General features: G+C 32.0%; 1 protein-coding gene across 1 annotated transcript in view; it reads right to left on the reverse strand.

Moving 5' to 3' along the window:
- LOC114335772 (choline transporter-like 1) overlaps window positions 1-22,861 on the reverse strand; it is a 112,793-nt gene that overhangs the window by 20,171 nt on the left and 69,761 nt on the right. Inside the window, exons 6-9 of the mRNA XM_050642610.1 lie at window positions 19,337-19,502; window positions 16,342-16,624; window positions 16,048-16,210; window positions 5,767-5,988 (exon numbers count right to left, since the gene is read on the reverse strand). Coding sequence (XP_050498567.1) covers window positions 5,767-5,988; window positions 16,048-16,210; window positions 16,342-16,624; window positions 19,337-19,502 — 834 coding nt within the window. The remainder of the gene's footprint in view (window positions 1-5,766; window positions 5,989-16,047; window positions 16,211-16,341; window positions 16,625-19,336; window positions 19,503-22,861) is intronic.

The following is a 22,861-nucleotide window of genomic DNA, read 5'->3' on the forward strand; positions in this document are numbered from 1 at the left end:
ACGAGCTAATAAAATGAGGCGGAGAAGAACTACAACGGAAAATATACGAGTTAATACTAAGGATTTGGGAAGAAGAAAGAATGCCCGAAGAATGGAAAACTGGATGGATATTTCCGATTCTAAAGAAAGGGGACACTACAAAATGCAACAACTATAGAGGAGTACCACTGTTAAACAGCTGCTACAAGATATTGACAGCACTAATCAGACAAAAACTCTCAAAATACATTAAAACTAAAATAGGATACTACCAGCACGGATTTAGAGAGGGAAGGTCAACAATAGACGCAGTTCACATAATCACACAGTCAATTGAGATATGCTACGAACATGATGTCGACTTACACATCCTTTTCATAGATTTCAAGCAAGCCTTTGACAGCTTAACAAGACCCGACCTAATAGAAGACATGAAAAACCTAGATATACCTATGAAACTTACAAAAACTTACGAAAATGAGAATGGAAGGATCGACTGCAGCAATAATTACAGATAACGGTATCAGAAGTATAACAGAAATAGCAAGTGGAGTACGACAAGGTGACTTTCTATCAACGTCATTATTTAATGTCGCAATAGAAGGAACAATAAGAGCTACAGAAATAAAAGGTACAATTATAACATCGATGTCGCAACTTGTGGCGTATGCTGACGATATAGCATTAATTAGCAGAAACCTGAACAGTTTAAAGAAAGAATTTACGAAGTTATGCAAGGAAGCATCCAAAAGGGGTTTAGAAATAAATCAAAACAAAATACCTAATATGCTCAAGAAAAAATCCAGATAATGTGACAAGTTTAAATATTGATGAATATAAGTTTGAAAAGGTAGAACACTTTAAATATCTTGGAGTCTCAGTTAATGGAACTAATGATAGAAGCATCGTAATCAGTGAAAGAATCCAGGCAGGAAACAGAGCCTACTGGAAATACAATAACTTTCTAAAAGATAAGAAGCTTACTCAGAATACTAAACTGAAGATTTACAAAGCAGCAATTAGACCAGTAATCACATAGGTGCTAAGGTAATGTGTCTGATCCAGAAAGAGGAAGAAAGATTGAGGATCCTAGAGAGGAAAATAATTCGGAGGATAGCAGGCCCACTAAATTTAGGTAATAATGAATAGAAACTCATGAACCACGAAGTAAGAGGACTTCTGAAAGGAGAAGACATCATCAGATTTATCAAGGCACAGAGACTCAGATGGATGGGACATATAGAAAGAAGAAATCAAGAAAATTTCCAAATGGAGACCTGTATCAGGCAGACCACGAGGAAGACCCAAAACTAGATGGGAGAACCAGATAGCCGAGGACCTTAAGAAGATGGGAGTCAGAGAATGGGCAACCAAAGCAAAAACAGGAACTAATGGAGAAAAATTGTAGAAGATGCCAAGTCACACAACCAACTGTAAAACCAAAATGTTAATGCGGATTGATTCACCGCGACAAACGAATCGGAAGGGCCCAAAGAGGGCGGCAATCACTCCGCTAGGAGTGTGGATGATGATGATATGTAACGGCACAGATATTTTGATTAAGGGGCTATCCTAGTATAAAAGTACGAAATTCATATACTTTTTTGGGAATTTCTAAAATAAAAAGTATTGTACCAATTGTTTTCAAAATTTGCATGAGCATTTATTATAAAAAGAAGTACATGCAAAACAATTTTCATAAAAAATATCAAAAATTAAACGATTTATGCGCCATCTACTGACGCCGTGAAAATAAAAACATAGCTCCACTATTGCAGTGATTGAGACAAACAGAGATCCTGAAACATAAAATTTCAAAGTTATTATTGAAATATAAGTTATTTTCTATACCATCAACTAGGGGTTTTTGATCGGATAAAAAATATCAGTTTGGCGGTTTTTGAAACTGAAAATGTTTTAGCTAATTTAAAAAAAAATTTAACACTTCCGTCATTTTTCCAAATTTTAATATTTTTCAAAAATCCTAGTTGATGGTATAGGAAAAACTTATATTTCAATAATCACTTTGAAATTTTATATTTCAGGATCTCTATTAGTCCCAATCACTGCAGCAGTGGGGCCATGTTTTTATTTTCACGGTGCCAGTAGATGACGCATAAATCGTTTAATTTTTAATATTTGTTTATGGAAATTGTTTTACATGTAATTCTTTTTATAATAAATGGTTATGCAAATTTTCAAAACAATTGGTAGTTTATTTTAGAAATTCCCAAAAAAAGTATATGAATTTCGTACTCTTACACTAGGATAGCACCTTAAGTATTATGCCGCTGAATTTTAAACTTCCAAGTATCTCGAAAAATAATGATTTTATCGATAAGACTGAAGAGCATAATATTATTCATTTTTAACGATAAAGTCATTAGTTTTCGAGATATTTGAAATTAAAAATTAAGCGGCACAATACATTAATCAAAATAACTGTGTCGTTACATGTTTAACTTCAAATATCTCGAAAACTAATGACTTATCGTTACGAGTGAAGAGTATGTTATTTACATAGAGTACTGGAGAACCGAAAAATGGCGCTAAAATGCCAATTCAATGGCGTAGAATTTGGGAAGGGTCAACCATCCACTATCCCCTGTCGTACGCCTCTGGTAGTAGCCAGAAACGTTTATTTATCATAATTTAGTAGAAAATATACTACCTACACTTTTTGCCAAGTATGGCAGGAATATGTCGAATAGTTTTAAAGTACTGGGTACAAATAGTTTTTAAGTTATTAAATAAAACACCCTGTAACTTAGTAAGACGTCATATTTTATATATTTTTTTTATTTATTTAACTCCTATTAATTTACAATCTGTTATCACTCATAACAATAAGTAGATTTTATGACAATTATTAGAATATGATATGTAGGAATTTTATCCAGTGAGAGGCTTCCTTTAATATACAGAGTGAGTCTGTAATTTGGAATAAATTCAATATCTCAAATACTAATCGTTTTTTTGAAAAATGGTCAGACCCGTCGATTAGTATTTCAAATTGTCCGTTTTGATGTACAATAATAATGTATACAGGGTGTCCCAATTTAGAGATATGACGTCATCGTTGATTTTCTTAAATGGCAACACTATCATTTTTATAGAGTGTGTAAAGTTATACATAACTGCAAAATATCAAATTTTTATTTTCTACCATTTACAAGATAATAAAAAATAACAAAGTTATGTCTGTAATTTGGAATAAATTCAATACCTAATTCAAATAGGTACACTTCGCGTCATATAAAACTGGTACACTTTTTTTTCCCAATGTAAACCTGTGTTCAGACTGACAATTATTGTTCGTGAATCACTTCGTTGTTGCTATCACAGATAACGAAATGGCACTAAATCTAAATACAAAAAAATAACGTTTAAAATGTATATTTCGAATTGTAATACATATATATTTAAATTCCATACTTGTTCACTGTAAAAGTTATTCATTTTGTATTAATTTCAAATTAAATTTTTAATTTTTCCAGTGTTTTTTATTTATTCTACACAACTTAATGCAGTTTTGTCCTACAATTTACGAGAAACCAATCACACCTCTCGATTTGACATTAAACATAATAATTTAAAGTCATGTCAAGATTTACATCTATCATTATTTTTGAATTGAAATATTTTCATAAATTATAATAAAACACGAATCAATGTATGGATACTTAATTGAGATGACGGAAAATTACCATTGTTTTAGTTTTTAGTATATTAAAAAATGCGGTCTGTCGCTCAGCGTCGTTTTTACCTAGTTTGATATAATATTTTCGTTGAACTGGCAACGTTGCCCTAGAAATTAGAATGACACGTGTGACAAGATCAACTTACACAACTTGAAAAACACGATTTTCGGTTATATGTAAGAGTTGTACCAGTTTTTTTGACGCGAAGTGTACTAATTATTTTTTTGAAAAATGCTGAGACCCTTCGATTAGTATTTCAAATTGTCATTTTTGACATTCAATAATAATGTATACAGGGTGTCCGAATTTAGAGATATGACGTCATCGTTGATTTTCTTAAATAGCAACACTGTCATTTTGATGGCTATTTTGATAGGGTGTGTAAAGTTATACATAACTGCAAAATTTCAAGTTTTTATTCCCTACCATTTACGAGATAATAAAAAATAACAAAGTTATGAAAAACAAGTAATCAAATATTAATTGAATTTAATTATTTCAATTAAGCAAATGGGCATACTGTTGCCCTCAATTATTGTCAAATAGTAAATGGGCAACATTATGAGTATTCGCTTAATTGAAATAATTAAATTGAATTATTATTTGATTACTTGTTTTTCATAACTTTGTTATTTTTTATTATCTTGTAAATGGTAGGGAATAAAAATTTGAAATTTTGTAGTTATGTATAACTTTACACACCCTATCAAAATAGCTATCAAAATGACAGTGTTGCTATTTAAGAAAATCAACGATGACTTATATCTCTAAATTGGGACACCCTGTATACATTATTATTGTATGTCAAAAATGACAATTTGAAATACTAATCGACGGGTCTCAGCATTTTTCAAAAAAATAATTAGTGTTTGAATTATTGAATATATTCCAAATCACAGACAAAACTTTGTTATTTTTTATTATCTTATAAATGGTAGAGAATAAAAATTTGATATTTTCCAGTTATGTATAACTTTACACACCCTATCAAAATAGCTATCAAAATGACAGTGTTGCCATTTAAGAAAATCAACGATGACGTCAGATCTCTAAATTGGGACACCCTGTATACATTATTATTGTATGTCAAAAAGGACAATTTAAAATACTAATCGACGGGTCTGAGCAATTTTCAAAAAAAAAAAGAATTAGTATTTGAGATATTTAATTTATTCCAAATTACAGACTCACTTTGTATAATTAACAAACAAAGTTAATAATGTAATGGCACATGTTAACTAATTTTATTTAAATTTATTTATTAAGTATGTAGGCTTAACACGCTTTAGTCGACGCACTTCGTCATTGACATTAAACAGTTCACGAACTAAGTCATTAGAGTGAACACTAGTTTTGTTTTTGTTCATTTTATATAAGTGATTTGGGTTCAATCTTAATATTTTGAGGTCTAGAATGTACAACTTAAGAGATTGAACATTAAAACTTTAAAAAGGGAGTAAACCCTGTAGTTGGCTGTATACCTTCAATATAACAACGTGGAATGAAGTAAACACTTCTGTGGTATGTAGGCATATATGAATTTATTAAAAAATCCTTAAAATTTATCCACGAAGGAGTGGAAGTACAAAACGTTTTCGGTCAGACTGACCATCATCAGTGTAAACCTGGAAATAAGTAAACCACTAAGATTAAAAAGCAAAAGGGTGAAATTTTGACAGTTTTTTTGACAGAAAATTTTTAAGAAAATGTGGTTACTTACGTCCAGTGTACAAGTAATTGAAACTAGCCACTTCAATAGGTATAAAAACCTCTAAAATACATTATTGTTACATTCTATAATAAAAAGTGGTCGACATTAAGTCGATGTCTTAAGATTTAAAGATCACATGTGAATGTATTTCATCCTTGCTCGAAAATTGCACAAGGTAAGTACTTGTGTTCAGGTGAGAGGTTACGAACCAACTGATTAGACAGTTTGATGCCAGAAATGTATGACAAGATGTCAAAGGAAGTTAGGTGGATTTTTCATCTGTCAACCGACAGTTAGATTGAACATTTACTTCATTCCACGTTGTTAGATTGAACATTCTTAACGAATCACCCTGTATAAAAACCGTACACTTACCTCATACAACGAGAGGATACAATGGGCAACGAAGAATGCAAAAATACATACGACCAGTGTAGGAGCTGCATAAAATGTCAACTCTGCATCTCTTCGGAATAAAGCTAATCCAACGCAGCCTGTTACAGCGGTGACGAAGCATTTGCCCAAGAATAAAATGAAATCGCCTAAGCTGTTTATTGTAGCGACTTGCAGAATGTTTGCTGTAAGTACTTCAAAGGCCTAAAATGTAAAAGACAAATAATACGTCAATACTACATTCTTATATACAGGGTGGTCCTTAAGTAATTGTACAAAAAAAACAGTAGATTCTACACAGAAACAGGGTGGTAAAGTTAAACTTTTTTTTTATTTATTATTGAATATTTCCTGACAGGCATGAGATAACAACATGAAATTTGGTATGTGGGGGTTTTTTGGGTCGAGAAAACTAAATTCCCTACCAAAAATTATGTATTGCCCAGAGGGCGCCACATACGCCTTTCAGCACTCATTTATTACGTTTAATTTTTTTTATCCCTCACTCTGTATAATTTTGGCATTAAAATTTTTATTCTCCTATTAGTTTTACTTAAAAAAGGTATACTTCGTTCATCTCCCTAAACTCAACTGTTTTCGAGATAAACGCATTTTAAATCTGCGATACACCATCATTTTTAGCATAATATCATTGTAGTTACACCCGAAAAATAACTTAAAACCATAAAATTATCCAAAAATGTATCGCAAATTTCTTCAAATGGAATTTGCGATGCAATGAGATAAATTTGAGAACTGGCACAATTATTATGGTTTTAAGTTATTTTTCGGGTGTAACTAGAATGATATTATGCTAAAAATAATGGTGTATCGCAGATTTGAAATGCGTTTATCTCGAAAACGGTCGAGTTTGGGGAGATGAAATAAGTACACCTTTTGTAAGTAAAACTAATAGGAGAATGAAAATTTTAATGTCAAAATTATTCTGAGTGAGAGATAAAAAAAAATTGAACGTAATAAATGAGTGCTGAAAGGCGTATGTGGCGCCCTCTGGGCAATACATAATTTTTGGTAGAGAATTTAGTTTTCTCGACCCAAAAAACACCACATACTAAATTTCATGTTGTTATCCCATACCTGTCAGGAAATATTCAATAATAAATAAAAAAAAGTTTAACTTTACCACCCTGTATCTTTCTTAATATCAACATTTTATTAAAGTAAGTTGGGTTAAATCGTAATATTTTAGAGTGTAGAATCTACTGTTTCTTTTTGTACAATTACTTAAGGACCACCCTGTATACTGTAGTGTACAGTCCGTACAATATAGATACCGTTGCACGTCTTTCGCGTCATAGCACGTGACGTCACAATCGTTTAGCTGAGTACACTGGAATTACAGCCACTAGACATATTATACAGGGTGATTGATTAGTAGGGTAAAGCTCAATAGCTCCGCTATAGTAATAGATAGCAATAAAATTTCATAACAAAAATTTTAGCCACCTTTGAGCTTCACATTACAAAATTAGTTAGAATGTTACAGGGTGTTCGATAACACAGTGGCAGACCTAACTTATGTTTTTTAAAATGGAACACCCTATATTTTATTTTATACTCGAAATCCTGTTAACTTCTCCATCACAAAAATATAAAGGTTTGTAATGTTATACAGGGTATTTACAAAGTTATAACCAATTTTGTATGAAAATCGTAACAAGTTCAACTCCCTGTATAAATAAAAATAAGCACAACATCAATGGTTTATTAATGCCATATTTTTTTATTTATTGTCAAAATTTTTAAGAATTATTGATATTGCTAATTTTCTTTATATCAAATACAGGGTGAGTCAAAACGCAAGTACATTATTTTCTCAGTAATGTTAAATGGAACACCCTGTATTTTATATCATTATTGAAAAGTAACATTAACGTACTTTAATTTTTATATAACATTCCCTATGCCCAAATTTATTAGTTTTCGAGATATTTTCATTCTTCAGATCAAATTATTTTAGGTGTTTAAATTTATCTAAATTTTAAGTAAGCCATGACTGAATTGACAATTGAAGATTACCGATTATCAATCCGGTAATCAATGTAACACTGTAGCAAATAAAGAAATAAAAATAATTTATTAGTAATACATTTTACAAACAAAAACACAACCACTACATACAACATTTTTGAAACAATTAAAAACTATCTTTTTATGTAAATGCAACAAATAAACAAAGAAAATTAGTAATAAATTTTACAAAAAAACACACAAACACAAACACAAAATACAATATTTTGTGAAGACAATTAAACACTACTTTTGTATGTAAATGTAACAATGTAACAAATAAAGAACGAAACATAATTTATCAGTAATACATTTTGCAAAAAAACATGTTTGAAAAAATTAGAAGCTACTTTTATTAAAATATTTTTAAAATTTAATTACATAAGGTGTTCAAAATTATCTCCTAACACATTTATGTACGCCTAAAAACGATCATTGAATGAGCTACTTACTCTACGGAGCATTTGTAAATTAACATCGAAATACACTTTGTATTCTATTTTTCATCTCATCCCTTGTTGTTGGAGGTATTTTATAAACTTCATTATTAACGTAACCCCAAAAAAATCAGTCCAGTTTATTAAATTCTGGTGATTTGGGTGGCCACGCTACTGGTCCATTGAAAAATGAAAATATGGTACTTTTCAATAGTGATACAAAATACAGGGTGTTCCATTTAAAATTACTGAGAAAATAATGTACTTGCGTTTTGACTCACCCTGTATTTGATATAAAGAAAATTAGCAATATCGACCATTCTTGAAAATTTTGACAATACGTTAAAAAATATGGCATTAATAAACCATTGTTGTTTTGCTTATTTTTATTTATACAGGGAGTTGAACTTGTTACGATTTTCATATAAAATTGGTTATAACTTTGTAAATACCCTGTATAACATAACAAACCTTTATATTTTTGTGATGGAGAAGTTAACAGGATTTCGAATTTAAAATAAAATATAGGGTGTTCCATTTAAAAAAACATAAGTTTGGTCTGCCACTGTGTTATCGAACACCCTGTAACATTCTAACTAATTTTGTAATGTGAAGGTCAAAGGTGGCTAAAATTTTTGTTATTAACTTTTATTGCTATCTATTACTATAGCGGAGCTATTGAGCTTTACCCTACTAATCAATCACCCTGTATAGTAGAAATAATGTTGGAAAAATTTTATTAATGTAAATTTAAAGAAACATACACTAACTTGTTTCATTTAATTTTTATAAAGCACACTTGCTCGGATTACACTCTAACTGCGATCGAACAAAGGTGCCATTTTGGCATAAATTGATAACATTTATTTGACAGTTGCGATATTGACACTTCATATTTGTTTTTATTCTTTACTATAAGTATTTGTTTTATTATATTTATTGTTTTTATTATTTACTTTAACGTAAGATTATAACTTAAGAGGAAACAGTAGCGATCAACAGGTAGCGAAAACGCGTTCAAAGATTGCGGCTGTAATTTTGAATATTTTTCGAGATATTTGGCACATGTATTCGTAATATAATAAAGAATGGCGGTACAGAGCCCAATTTAAAAAATATATTAATATGTGGAAATTACTCTGTAATTAAATACAATATTAAAAAAACGAGCCTGTACCGCCATTAAGAAGAACAAAAAAATACACTTTCTTCAAATAAACTTTTTTATCCGATGCCTAGATTTTGTGTCATTTTGGAACTACTAATGAAATAAAAAACTTTAGTAGTTCCAAAATGACACAAAATCTAGGCATCGGATAAAAAAGTTTATTTGAAGAAAGTGTATTTTTTTGTTCTTGTTAATGGCGGTACAGGCTCGTTTTTTTAATATTGTATCTAATTACACAGTAATTTCCACACATTAATATATTTTTCAAATTGGGCTCTGTACCGCCATTCTTTATTATATTAAGAATACGTGTGCCACATATCTCGAAAAAATATTCAAAATTACAGCCGCAATCTTGGAACGCGTTTTTGCAACATGTTGATCGCTACTGTTTCCTCTTAATTCTTGTTTTCTATTTTTAATGTGTTTATTTATTTACAATGAATACTATTTTGTTTTGTTGTATGCACACTTCCGCAATAATTATGTGATATAACTATTTGATTTAAAATGAATTCAAGAATTTTCTTCTTCTTCTTACTCTCTTTCTTGGCTTGCATACTTGTGATCTGCCAGATTTCAAGAATTTTTTGTAATTGGGCAACAATTTCAACTTAGATCTCTGACGTAGATAATGACGTGCCCAACGGTATCTATATTGGACGGAATGTACCTGTTCGAACAATTTTTCAAACATAAAAACTATTAAAAATATTTTTAATTCTGTAATACATTTAACTCACTGTCAACATTGTAAATGTAAAAGACAACCAGTGTTTAGTTTTAATGTGTGCCAAAAAGACATGTGTTTCTACAACACTTTCCAATACAGGGCTTTTACAACCCCGCCCTTTTCCCTCAGAGTCAGTTTAGACGTTGTCCACGCAACACCCTTTTGTGACTCTCAAAAAGTACGTCAAGGTCAGGGTGTTCTCAGACGAGGCCTAGGCAAACAACATATTGCTCCCTCAAATAAACACCTAACCCTGTTGCTCCCTCAAATATTCCGTCAAGGAATATCGCGCCATTCCACAGTGTAAGTTAAGTAGGAGCCGACGCAACGTCCCTGTTTTGATTCAATAAAATCCGTCCCAGATTTTACTCCACTTAAAAGAACAAACCAAGACGTTGGCCAAACCACATCTCTGTTTGGTAGTTTCTCACGAGTTCATCAAGAATTCCCAGTACCCACTGTAGACAAGGCGAAAACGGCGGGTTCGTTGGGAAAAATATTCCCATAAGATTTTTTTGCATAATCACATTCGTGAGACATCCCAGAATAAGGTTCAGGAAGTCGCCCACGTGAAAAGTGGTCCAAATTTTTTTTAACAATTTTTTTTAATCAAATTGCAAAAATCAATATTTTTGGCCCGGACAATTTGTTTGTAGGTTTTTTGGACCATTCTGGATAAAAAATGTCTCTTATAATTTTTCTCTAAAGTTGATCGTTTTCGAGTTATAAGCAATTTAAAATTGAAAAAAAAAACGAAAAATGGCGATTTTCAAGTCTTATTAACTCGGTTAAAAGTTATTATGAAAGTCAGAAAGTGACTAATAAATCAAAGTTTAATGCCCCCCCTACAAGATCATGAATAAATTTTAGTCATTATTTTATTACTAAGCTGTTATTTTTAAGTAATAATAATGAGCGCCATGCACGTGCTAGGCGGCCGAAACTGCTGAGTGCGAGAGAGATGCCATTCCGGCAGTCCAATTGTGCATCTTACTTGCACTTACATTTACAGCCGCGTCAATACGATCTAACCGCCCATTGTTATTAATTAAAAATAACAGCTTAGTAATAAATTTATAACACAGATTTCTTCAGGATCATGTAGCGGAGGCTTTAAATTTTGATTTAGTCACTTTCTAACTTTCATAATAATAATTTTTAACCGAGTTATTAAGTCTTAAAAAGGGTCATTTTCGCCTTTTTCAAATTTTAAATTGCTTATAACTCGAAAAAGATCAACTTTAGAGAAACATTATAACAGACCTTTTCTGTCCAGAATGGTCCAAAAAACCTAAAAAAAAATTGGTCCGAGCCAAAAATATTGATTTTTGCAATTTGATTAAAAAAAATTGAACCACTTTTCACCTGGGCGACTTCTTGAACCTTATTCTGGGATGTCTCACGAATGTGATTATGCAAAAAAATCTCATGGGAATATTTTTCCCAAAGGACCCGCCCTTTTCGCCTTGTTTACTGGACCTTCACTCCACGTGCTCTCTACAATCTGGCAAAGATTGTGCATTGTTGTAAAAGGAGCAATTAATTACGAGTTTGAATAGTGCCCTTTTTTGTAAACAAATGTTCAAAAGTTTGTACCGCCTGTGGTAGTCTGGATCCAACCAACTGTAACGTTGTCGCATCTCCACCTAAATACACTGCACTGGAATAAGTGTTACCCCCTCCCCCCTTATTAACTTCTTTGTTTTTAGCACATAAGCGAAAAGCTTGGAAAGGTCAATTTTTAAAATAATCATAGTATATTATAGCATCAATGTTTCGAACTTTATGCGATACCTCTTCAGATGACAGGCATAACTTTGATTTTTTTTAATGGGAAAGTACATCATGCCATACCTCATTTAAAAGCTTTTGAAATGCTGATTACAAAAATGTATAATACTTTACTCCTATTTGAGAGGGTAGGCGCCAAATTTCGGTCGATTTCTTTTTAAACGCATTCATTTTTTTCGAATTTTGAGAAAACTGATAAGTATTTATGAAAAATTTAAACGCAGAATGAAAGATTAGATCATTACGGAGGGCTGAAAGTCCCTTAGACTAAACAAAAAGGTTTTTTGAATGATATATTTGAAATTAAAAATCAGACTAAATTTTCTCTTTTTTTCACCCCTGCGACTTATTAAAAAAACATTATAGAAGTTCTCAGGAACTCTCGACCCTCGATAATACTGTAATATTTCATTCTGCGTTTAAATTTTTCAAAAATTTAATCTAATTTTTTTTAATTTAATTTAATTTAAATTAATTTAATTTACTGATTATTTTTCTCAGGAATCGAAAAAAATTAATGCATTTAAAAATAATTCGACCGAAATTTTGCGCCTACGCTCTGAAATAGGATTAAAGTATTATACATTTTTGTAATCAGTATTTCAAAAGCTTTTAAATGAGGTATCACATGATTTAATTTCCCATTAAAAAATCAAAGTTATGCCTGTCATCTGAAGACGGATCGCGTAAAGTTCGAAACATTGACGCCGTAATATACTATAATTATTTTAAAAATCGACCTGTCCGAGCGTTTTGCTTATGTGCTAAAAATAAATAAGTTAATAAGGGGGTAACACTTATTCCAGCGCACTGTATAATAACTAGTAGATTAGGCAAGGTATGGGCCGCTCTGTGCATCGCCAATATTAACGATTGAGTAGTCTAGCCATCTTTATCTGTCACATGCGCGGGATCGCTTAGATAAAAGAGATAGATAGATCATCGATCGACTGCTTCCGCGATACGCTTTTTTTTTTCTCAGTATGCCTTGTCTACCCTTAATATGTCTATGATATCTACAGCCGGTATCTTGGTGTCAGTGATTTTTTGATAGACAAAGAGTGCACAAAGACAATCAAAAGACTTATGAAAGACTTCTTCTTCTTGTAGTTCCTTCTCCTATCGGAGGTTGGCTATCATCACAGCTATCCGTACCTTATTGGCGGCGGCTCTGAAAAGATCTACTGAGCTGCAACTATACCACTCTCTTAAGTTTCTCAGCCAGGAAATTCTTCTTCTACCTATGGATTTTCTAATGGATTCTTCTTCTACCTATGAAAGACTTCCTACACTCGTAAATTCTTAATCTAGTTATAGTATTGGTTCCCTCTGTATGATCTATTTGTATATGTATGTTTTCTCTTTATTCCCTAGTTATTGTGCTCCATTTTGTATTTTCCCTCCAATAAATTGTTAGTATCCTTTCAAAAAGCTTTTTGAACCAATAGTGTTAAGACATTCCTATATAACAGGTAAGAACCTCATATTTTTTAACCAAACTCTTTTAGGATCTTCTTTATGTTCGTCATATTGTTGTAGATATTAATTTTATCTCATCAGTAGCCCCTATCATCTGATACATACCGTTATAAAATTGATGAGAAAAACTACACACTGAATTAAAAAGACTTATAAGACGACATGGAAAATATTACAATAATAGAAATGCACCGAATTCGGCAGATACACGCGGTTAAAACAAAACTATGAGTACGATTCGGTTGAAATTTTGATATTAGCCGTCTACGAGAATGTATGACACGATAGTAAATTTCTCTTGCTATAGTGTCGCCATCGGACGGTGAGGCTAACTACTTATCGGACTGCCCTTGTAGTTCTGTCGCCAGGGGAGGTACAATGGCCTCCTTTATTTAGATGGACTTTTTTTATGTATTTTGACCCGTAGAACGAATTTTTTGGGTAACAGTTGATCCGGATGTCGATAAGATTGTTATAAACAATGAACGTACAGAATTACATAACAGCGATTTTTCGCAAAACAAAACATTTTTTTGTATTTTTTGGGTCATTCTAAGCAAAAAATGTTCTTAAAGTGTTTTCGTAGGATGCATAGTTTTCGAGATAAACGCGGTTTCGAGATAAATTGCACTTTTTGAACCCGAATAACTTTTGATTAAAAAATAAAATAGCAATTCTGCTTGCAGCATTTGAAAGTTCAAATCAAATTATACCGATTTTGATTATTTGCATTACTAAAAATTACTTTTTTTATTGTTAAACAAAGGTACAAACAAATAATGGTGTTTAAGCGTTTTAACGCGTGTCCAATGCATGCGTTTTAATGCATGCTAAGTAGAAATTGCCTGTTTGTAGGCGCTTGCACTTATAACTACTCGTTCGATTTTATATGAGAGATGCATTGAAAACATCACTCAAGCACTATGTGTTTACAGCTTTATTTAACAATAAAAAAAAATTAATTTTTAGCAATGCAAATAATCAAAATCGGTATAATTTGAATTGAACTTTCAAATGCTGCAAGCAAAATTGCTATTTTATTTTTTAATCAAAAGTTATTCGGGTTCAAAAATTGAAATTTTTCGATTTTTTGAAAGTTTAACCGCGTTTATCTCAAAAACTATGCATCCTACGAAAAAACTTATAAGAACATTTTTTGCTTAGAATGACCCAAAAAATACAAAAAAATGTTTTGTTTATAACAACCTTATGGACCTCCGGATCAACTGTTACCCAAAAAAGAATGTGTGTGTACTTTGTACGCACGTACGAAGTTATACTTCTATTATTATGATTTCAACGAAATTAATATACTTTAAACAGTTTATTTATATTTTATTTAAATATTAAACTACATAATTTTAATACTTACTGCTTCTCAAAATTTTTTATTAAAACAGTGCCAAAAATTAAAATAATAAAAGAGTAAAACACACACAAACAAACACATTGAAAAATGCCACAAATGATTTCTGAACAATGTAGGAAAACATTTTAACTAAATACATCTTTTCTGAAAAAAAAATATATAATAAATAAACTTACAATCATAAAATGTATAAAAAAAATAATAGTTTCCATTGGGGTTCGAACCCGCTTATCAGCGCAGTTAGTATTGAAATTCATTCACCTTAAACTTTTAACCACGGAGACCATGTGTCATCATGTGCGAAGATCAACTAACTAAACGGATTAAACTTTTGACGGTTCTGAATTTAACCAAAATATTTTTATTCTGAATTGAAATTATTTAGAATTGAAAGAAATATTAAAATACACGACACCTAATGGTAAAAGAGGCAATCGATTATGTATGTATTAAAATACAACAAAACATAGAGTAAGAAAACAATATATTAGGTGAATATTGATAGAAATTTTGATGGTAATCAAATTATGTAAATCAAAGCATTACATACTATTTTGGTAGGTTCTTTTTAAATTTTCCAAATAGGTAGGTACCTATGAAATTTTTTATTAGGATACTGAAACATTTACAATTATTACGTACCTGTCGCTTTTAAAAGCTATTTAAAAAGTCACTACAATATAAACTTACTTTTTTCTCTGCCATCACAACAATAAAAACTAATATACACAACATTAATTTGTTTATCCAAAATCTCCATATTGAACAATTATTGATAGATGATTTTAACACCCAATCAGATCCCGTATAACGTTTATACCATACTGTCGGTGTGCGCATGCGCCCAGTAAAATAAAAATTTACCCTCGTGCCTAAAGAAGTATAACTTCAAAAAATCGTGTTTTACGGATCAAAATAAAAAAAAACTTGGGTAAATCCATCTAAATAAAGGAGGCCGTTGTACCCCCCTGGCGACAGAACTATTGTGTTTAAATGGTGCAATATGTTGTTTCCATAAGTTGTTATAAGTATTCGAAAGAAATCTGGTCCTGAAAAAATGCCGGGAAAAGAACTATAACAAATATTTTGTTTGACAAATCATAGAGTGATATTTGATCCACATAAACATATCAAGAATTCAGACAAATTTGCAGTATCAATCGCTGGCCCAGTTCAGTCCCACTTGATCCAATAATCGAATGTTTGTTAAACAATACGTATCTAAATGTTATATTAATATCAATCTAGAACTTACCGTTCCAGCGGCTTTACAGAAATTGGAACCATCTATAGCAATCACTGTGTAGGCGTTGTGATTCAGATATCGGATGAATTTCTCTAAACAATAGAAGCAACAGATGCAACACCGCAAACCACATGTTGCACATTCGTTACCCTTGGACTTTCCTCTGTTCCATCTAAAAAAAAATATTAGATTTTTGATACAAATAAGAAATAATTTGACTACATACAGCCTAATACAGGCTTATGAATCGCGAGACTAGATATTTTGTGTTGTAAAACGTAAAATCTCAGTATATAAACTCACTTTTCATGTAGGTACATCAGTATCAACCTGGGAATTTTAAAGGCAGTGATAACCAGGGAACCAAGAGCTACAGAACCCAAATGATATTTTATCAACTTCCCAGTGGCGTAGCAACAATGTGATTCATCCTTGTATTTGTGCTTGTAGAACCAGTGTGCGACAGATCCTGCTATGACCATTTGTTGGCAAGCCATTATAAATTCGGAAGTCCATATTAGTCCGATGAAGTAAACCCACCACATACCTCTTACCCAGCTAGCATCCACATAGTCCACTACTGAAACTAATAAAAAAACGAGATAACAAAAGCATTGGTAACATTTTTGCGCAGATAAATACTGTACACTAGTGATGTCCTAGTAACAGTCGAAGCATTAAAGCACCGAACCTCCGAAAAAAAAAGGACAAGACGGATCTTAATAATTCTTTTTGCATTCAATTCGTGAATGCGCCAGGAAACTTTGTGAACCGGAGCCATGATATAATATTGAAAAACTGCATACAAAAAATGCGTTAATTCTTAAAGTGCATCTTAAACTGACAATAAAAAAAAATTCAGAACTCGTCAATTATCGGCGGAAATGAGTTCAATTTTGTTACTCGGGGGTTTTTGGGGTCGCCGAAAACGAATATGACGTCAAAAGTGATCTCCGGAGTACCTGGTGCCCAGGGTACCTACTGTGTACCTGGTCTTGTGGAGTTTTCGGCAAATTCATTAAAAATTAGTCAAAAATCATTACTCGGGGGCTTTTGGGGCCGCTAACGACGAATATGTCATCGGAAGTAATTTCCGGAGTACCTGGTGCACAGGATACCTACTGTTTACTGTGATATTTAAGGTAAGTAGGTATTGCAAGGTAAGGTATTGTACTTCGAGTATGGAGCAGCAGACCTACGCCTCTCCGAAGATGACTCCAATAAGAGTCGAAAATCGTCGGTTCAGAGTGCTGGACTGCGCTCCGTATTCTAAGTGAAAAATAAGATTGTTGTGCCTTCACATTGCAACTGAATAAAAATGGTATACATTTTTATTTTTATTAGTATTACTCCTATAGAGTAACTAGGTCCATTTTCCGTTGGAACTTTACCAAGGTGCAGACGGGGGTTGTGAATTGCATAGTGTAGAATTCCTTTCCTTTTGTCTTCACTGCAGCATCCATCTGGCTTTCATATTGTAGAAGCCTTGGAGGTGTCACCAGGGAAATGGACCAATAAGTTTTCAATTTAAAAATCTTTTAGTAATATTTTTAATATTTTTCAATATTATTAATGTTGCTATTAGGATTGAAAACTTTACCTTTCAATTGCCAGATGACGCTAGTCACCTAATCCATACACGTCAGTTGCAATGTGGGGATAAGCTTTCATGGTTAGTCACTTCGAGTATGGAGCAGCAGGCCTACGCCTCTCCGAAGATGACTCCAATAAAAGTCGAAAATCGTCGGTTCAGAGTGCTGGACATGCTCTCCGTATAATAAGTGAAAAATAAGATTGTTTTGCCTTCACATTGCAACTGAATAAAAATGGTATACATTTTTATTTTTATAGTTTAAGGCCTTTATTTTGAATATGCAGAATTGAAACTCTTCAATAAAAGAATGATTATGATCTAGAACAGTGATACTCAACCTGCGGCCCGCGGGCCGCATGTGGCCCTCTAGAGTTTTTTATGCGGCTCGAACGCTAACTAAAGGGCCCTGATCAAATTATTAGTCACATTTCACGTGTTTTTCAAATTATTTGATAGTGTGCCGATGTGTTTGAGGCGTGTTTGGGCGTGAGGCAGATAATTTAATGACATTAATTTTGAAATTATATCGAAATTTTTCTTTTGAAAGTTTGAGTTCTTAAAAATTTCGACATAATTTCAAAATTAAAATCATTGAATTGTCTGCGCAAAAAATGGAAGATCCATTAAAGCTCTTTTCAAATAATGTGCAAACTGGTTTTGAAAATTTCAATATACAGGATGTTGATTCAAGGTCACAATGAATTTATAATTTTGTCTACTCCGGACTTGGATTTTTCTTATGATTAGTAGTTGGGTGATTTGGGTTCTAAATGTGACATATGTGTACCAAATATCAAAAAAATATACAAGGCGGTTCTAAAGTTATGTGCAAAATCGATAAAACACCCTGTAACTCGATTATAAAGTCGGTGGAGCAATAAATTTAGTATGTCTAGAACTGCCTCATTTACCTCTATTCACCATTCAAGTATTTCCGTTTCCCAATGAAACACCCTGTATACTACTTCATCTTAATTGCGGCCCTCAAGCTGTGGCAATAGCTACTATGTGGCCCAGGAAAGAAAAAGGTTGAGTATCGCTGATCTAGAAGGTGAAGTGCGTATGTAGAAGTGTCTGTTTGTCAAAGGTTCTGCCAGTTTGACCGATGTAAGTTTTCGGACAGTCACCACAAGTTAGTTTCTAAACACCACTCTGTAGTTGCTTTCTCTTTCGGCTCTCTTACTGTTCTTAATATATTTGCTTGTTGTTAGTTTGAAAGCTGGTGTTATTCCTTTCTTTTTTATGTATCTGGCTATTTTTTTTGTTATCTTGCCAGTATATTTATGTGATAGATATTTTATCAATTATATTTTTATCAATTAATCTCCTTTCTTATCTATGGGTATTATAACGCTTCCATTCCATTCCCTAACAGCATTTGATGTTGTTGCATTGGGAATGTAATGGAATAATGTAACACAATTTTTGATGTAAAAGGTTTCCTCCTTTTTTTATCAATTCTCCATTTATATTATCATTTCCTGGCGCTTTGTGATTTTGAGATCGCAAGATGCTATCGCATTCTATACTTTTTGAAGTGTTGGTGCTGGTCTTTCCGCATCTGCAAAACGGAATGTAATATCTGCTTCCTCCATCTCACTTTCAATATTTAGTATATTCCGAAAATATTCCTTCCATCGAAGATATTAAACACGATTAATTAATATAATAATCACGAAAAATTATGAAAATTGAAACACTTACTTTTAACTTTATCAGCAAATGTCTCCAAATTCATCTCCTTCTGGTCAGTTTGAGATGGATATACCAATTTTGAAGCATAACTACCGCTACGGCTTGAGTTAACTATGGCTGCGGTATTTCGAGTCATCTCGCCTTTTTCCGGGAATGAAGCAGTAGCCAGGCATAACTAAAAGTTAAAAATACATAACTGCACGTGTCAAAGATCTAAGTTTCAATAATATCACTTTGGTTTTCGGGAAAATCACTCCACTACACAACAAGTACTTCGAAAGATAAATGAAATATCAAATAGTCTTGAAAACAGTACACACTGGAAGGCTATATTCCTAGATATCTCACAAGATCTGCCAAACCATCAGGACATACTTATAGTGCAGTCATTGAAGCGTAAAATAGGTTTTTACCTCCGAAATTTTTTACTATGAACCGATTTACATGAGATTTTGGAATTAGGCTTATCTCACCCTTAACTTCAAAAGTGATATTGACCTGAACTCCGTTTTTTATTTTTAAGGGGTGAAAACAACCCCTTAATGTAAAAATTGACATTGAGCCATTTTATCGTCAGAAAACGTGTGTAATAATAAAGAGTGACATTGTGAAGTGTTTTCTAACACAATAACCTCATATTATACTCATTTTAATCCCCTTGAAAACCGTACAACCCTTACAAATAACCCCTAAATCGAAAAAAATTTGCAAAAAATTAATTTAGATGACAGAAAAAGATTTAAATATAGAGTAAATGATATTTTACGTTCTCTATCTTAATTATCATATTGTTAACCTCCTTTCAACCCTTAAAAACAACCCCTAAATAGAAAAAATTTACAAAAAATTAATTTGATTTGACAAGAAGACTTAAATATAGAGTAAATAATATTTTACGTTCTCTTAATCATCTTAATCACGATCTTAATCATTTAATTAACCCCTTTCGACCCTTAAAATCAACCCCTCGATTAAAAATTGTATAAAAAATTTATTTTGATAAACTAAAAAGGATTTAAATATCGTTCCACATTCTCGAAAAAGCTATGCTGGAAAATCATGTTCTTTAACCCTTAAAACTACCCCTAAATTAAAACATTGAATATGTATGATTTCGTTTTTGGGCCATAACTACTTCAATTTTAAATCTATCACAACTTATAAATACAGTGGAACCCCGATAAGTCGGTCCCCGATAACCCGGAAGGTCGGCTAACCCGGACCGATTTTCATCAGATAAACATTTTGATTTTCAGTATTTTGATTTTCAATATTTTGTATTTTGAAAACGACACCCTATTTGGGTGTCGAAACGTTAATAAAATTATTTTTCAATTTAATTGTGGCTTATTTCCCATCAAAATACCTAGTTAATTATCAGATAAACATTTCAACAATAAAAATGTATGTAATATAATATTAGAGAGATAATGTGTATTTGTGTAATTTGAACTATACGATAGTAAAAATGACTCATGGCACACGCCGCGCCGGCAGAAACAACAAGCACCTGTCTGTAGTATTCCTTTATTTGTTTCAAACAGCATTGTTTAAAAAAGACTAAAAGAAAAGACTATTTAAAAAATTCTTTTTTAAACAATGGTCTTTTAGTTTTCACTGTTCTTAAATAACATAACATCGTTTCGATTGTGACTGTAAGACTGTATTGTGTGTAGTACAGTCTGGTATTGTTCGCTTCCGTTTGCTTACGTTTGCGTGTTTGCGTGTTTTTAGTAATTTAGATGTGTAGGTACTGTGAATAATTATATATTTCATGTTATTTCAATTCTAAAGGAGTTTATCTGTAAGTATACCGTATTTTATTAATTTTTACCATATTCTCCGGCTAACCCGGATTTTCGATAACCCGGATCGACCGCGGTCCCGATTAATCCGAGTTATCGAGGTTCCACTGTAACCATTTTGAAGGTAATTAAAAGAGCTATAACTTTTTTATTATAATATGTAGTGAAAAACCTTTTATTTTGAAACGGTGAAGGGTTGAAAGGCTCGAGAGAGACTGTGGTTGCGCTACGGCGCGCTCTTTAATCAATCATATCTTCGTCAATTTTTGTGTGATAGGAAAAACAAGCAAACTAAAATTTTTGTCAAAAAAACCTATTTTTTTATTATTACACTTTTTTACGTATCTTTCATTATTTTTGAGATAAGAAAAGAAGGTGTTTTTTTTATTCAAAAATTTTTGTTTCTTAAAATCGTGATTTTTTAAAAAAATATGTGTTTCAAAGCAGCGAAACTGCTAGAATCCATCAAACTCTTTATATTAAAGTTGATTCTAGACGGAATACGATTAATTTTGGTGGAAATGTCACTTATAAAATCCATTGATAAAAAAAATCCATTTAGATGTTCCTCTTTTTTTCATTACAGCTCACTCATTTTACGTACAAAAGAGTTTTAACAATGCTCATTTTTAAGCTTATTTTAAGCACTATAAAATCCTTTCTCATTAGTACGCATAAAATTTATTCGCTCTCCTCTAGATGGCATTGAATACATCGATTAAAGGACATCGCACACATCTTATGGAAAATATAATGTCACTCAAATTCAATAAAATTTATACGAATAGATTCGTTTTAAATTAACGGTCAAATCTTATCATGGCGCCAACTCTTAATTATGATTAATTACGGCGCAAATTTCAATTAAAGTTTATCGAAATCAAATTTTTTAGTCAGTAAAAGTGTCAGTTACAATCACTATTGCTCTGGGTGCTATTCAAAAGAGCTTAAACCCCGCTGGGCCTAAGCGGATTAGTGAAACTAATCCGCTGATTTATGGAGTACCGACAATTTGGGTATTATAAAATATTTTTTCTCTCTCTAACTTATGTACGTATCCATTTGATTTCAGATTTATTTATATCAATTTCTGCTCTTATTATTGAAAATATGGAGTTGGCGCAATGATAAGATTTGACCGTTAATTTAAAACGAATCTATTCGTATAAATTTTATTGAATTTGAGTGACATTATATTTTCCATAAGATGTGTGCGATGTCCTTTCACACAAAATAAAAAACGGTTTTGATCTTCAATATCTCGCTTAATATTGCACTTAGAACACTCTTTAAAAAACTAATTTGTTCATTTTTTTACCTGCTACAATTTTGGCCAGTATAATATTATCGTTAAAATGCACATTTCTGGAGATATTTGCAGAAAACTGTTGAAAATCGTGAGAAAATTCCGAATTTTCAATTGCCAATAACAAGAAAAGTGTTGGGTTTTTGAAAAAAGTTTATACAACATTTTTTGCTTAAAATTAGGTCTTCTATCGATATCTGAGAATATTTTGAAAAAAAATTCCACCACCTAAAAAGGGATTGCAACCACCGCCAGGGTGAAAAATTATTCAAAGAAAATTATTCAACAATGACCCTGCCACAAGGAGACTGGATAGAACCTGGCCCCAAGACCTACTTCACGCCCTAAACCAGGAACACGTTTACTTAATACTCTGAAATGATGTAGATTGTAAATAAACACAGTTATAAAAAAATTATGCAT

The sequence above is a fragment of the Diabrotica virgifera genome, chromosome 2 (assembly GCF_917563875.1).
Source record: "Diabrotica virgifera virgifera chromosome 2, PGI_DIABVI_V3a".
In the NCBI taxonomy this organism is placed as follows: Eukaryota; Metazoa; Arthropoda; class Insecta; order Coleoptera; family Chrysomelidae; genus Diabrotica; species Diabrotica virgifera.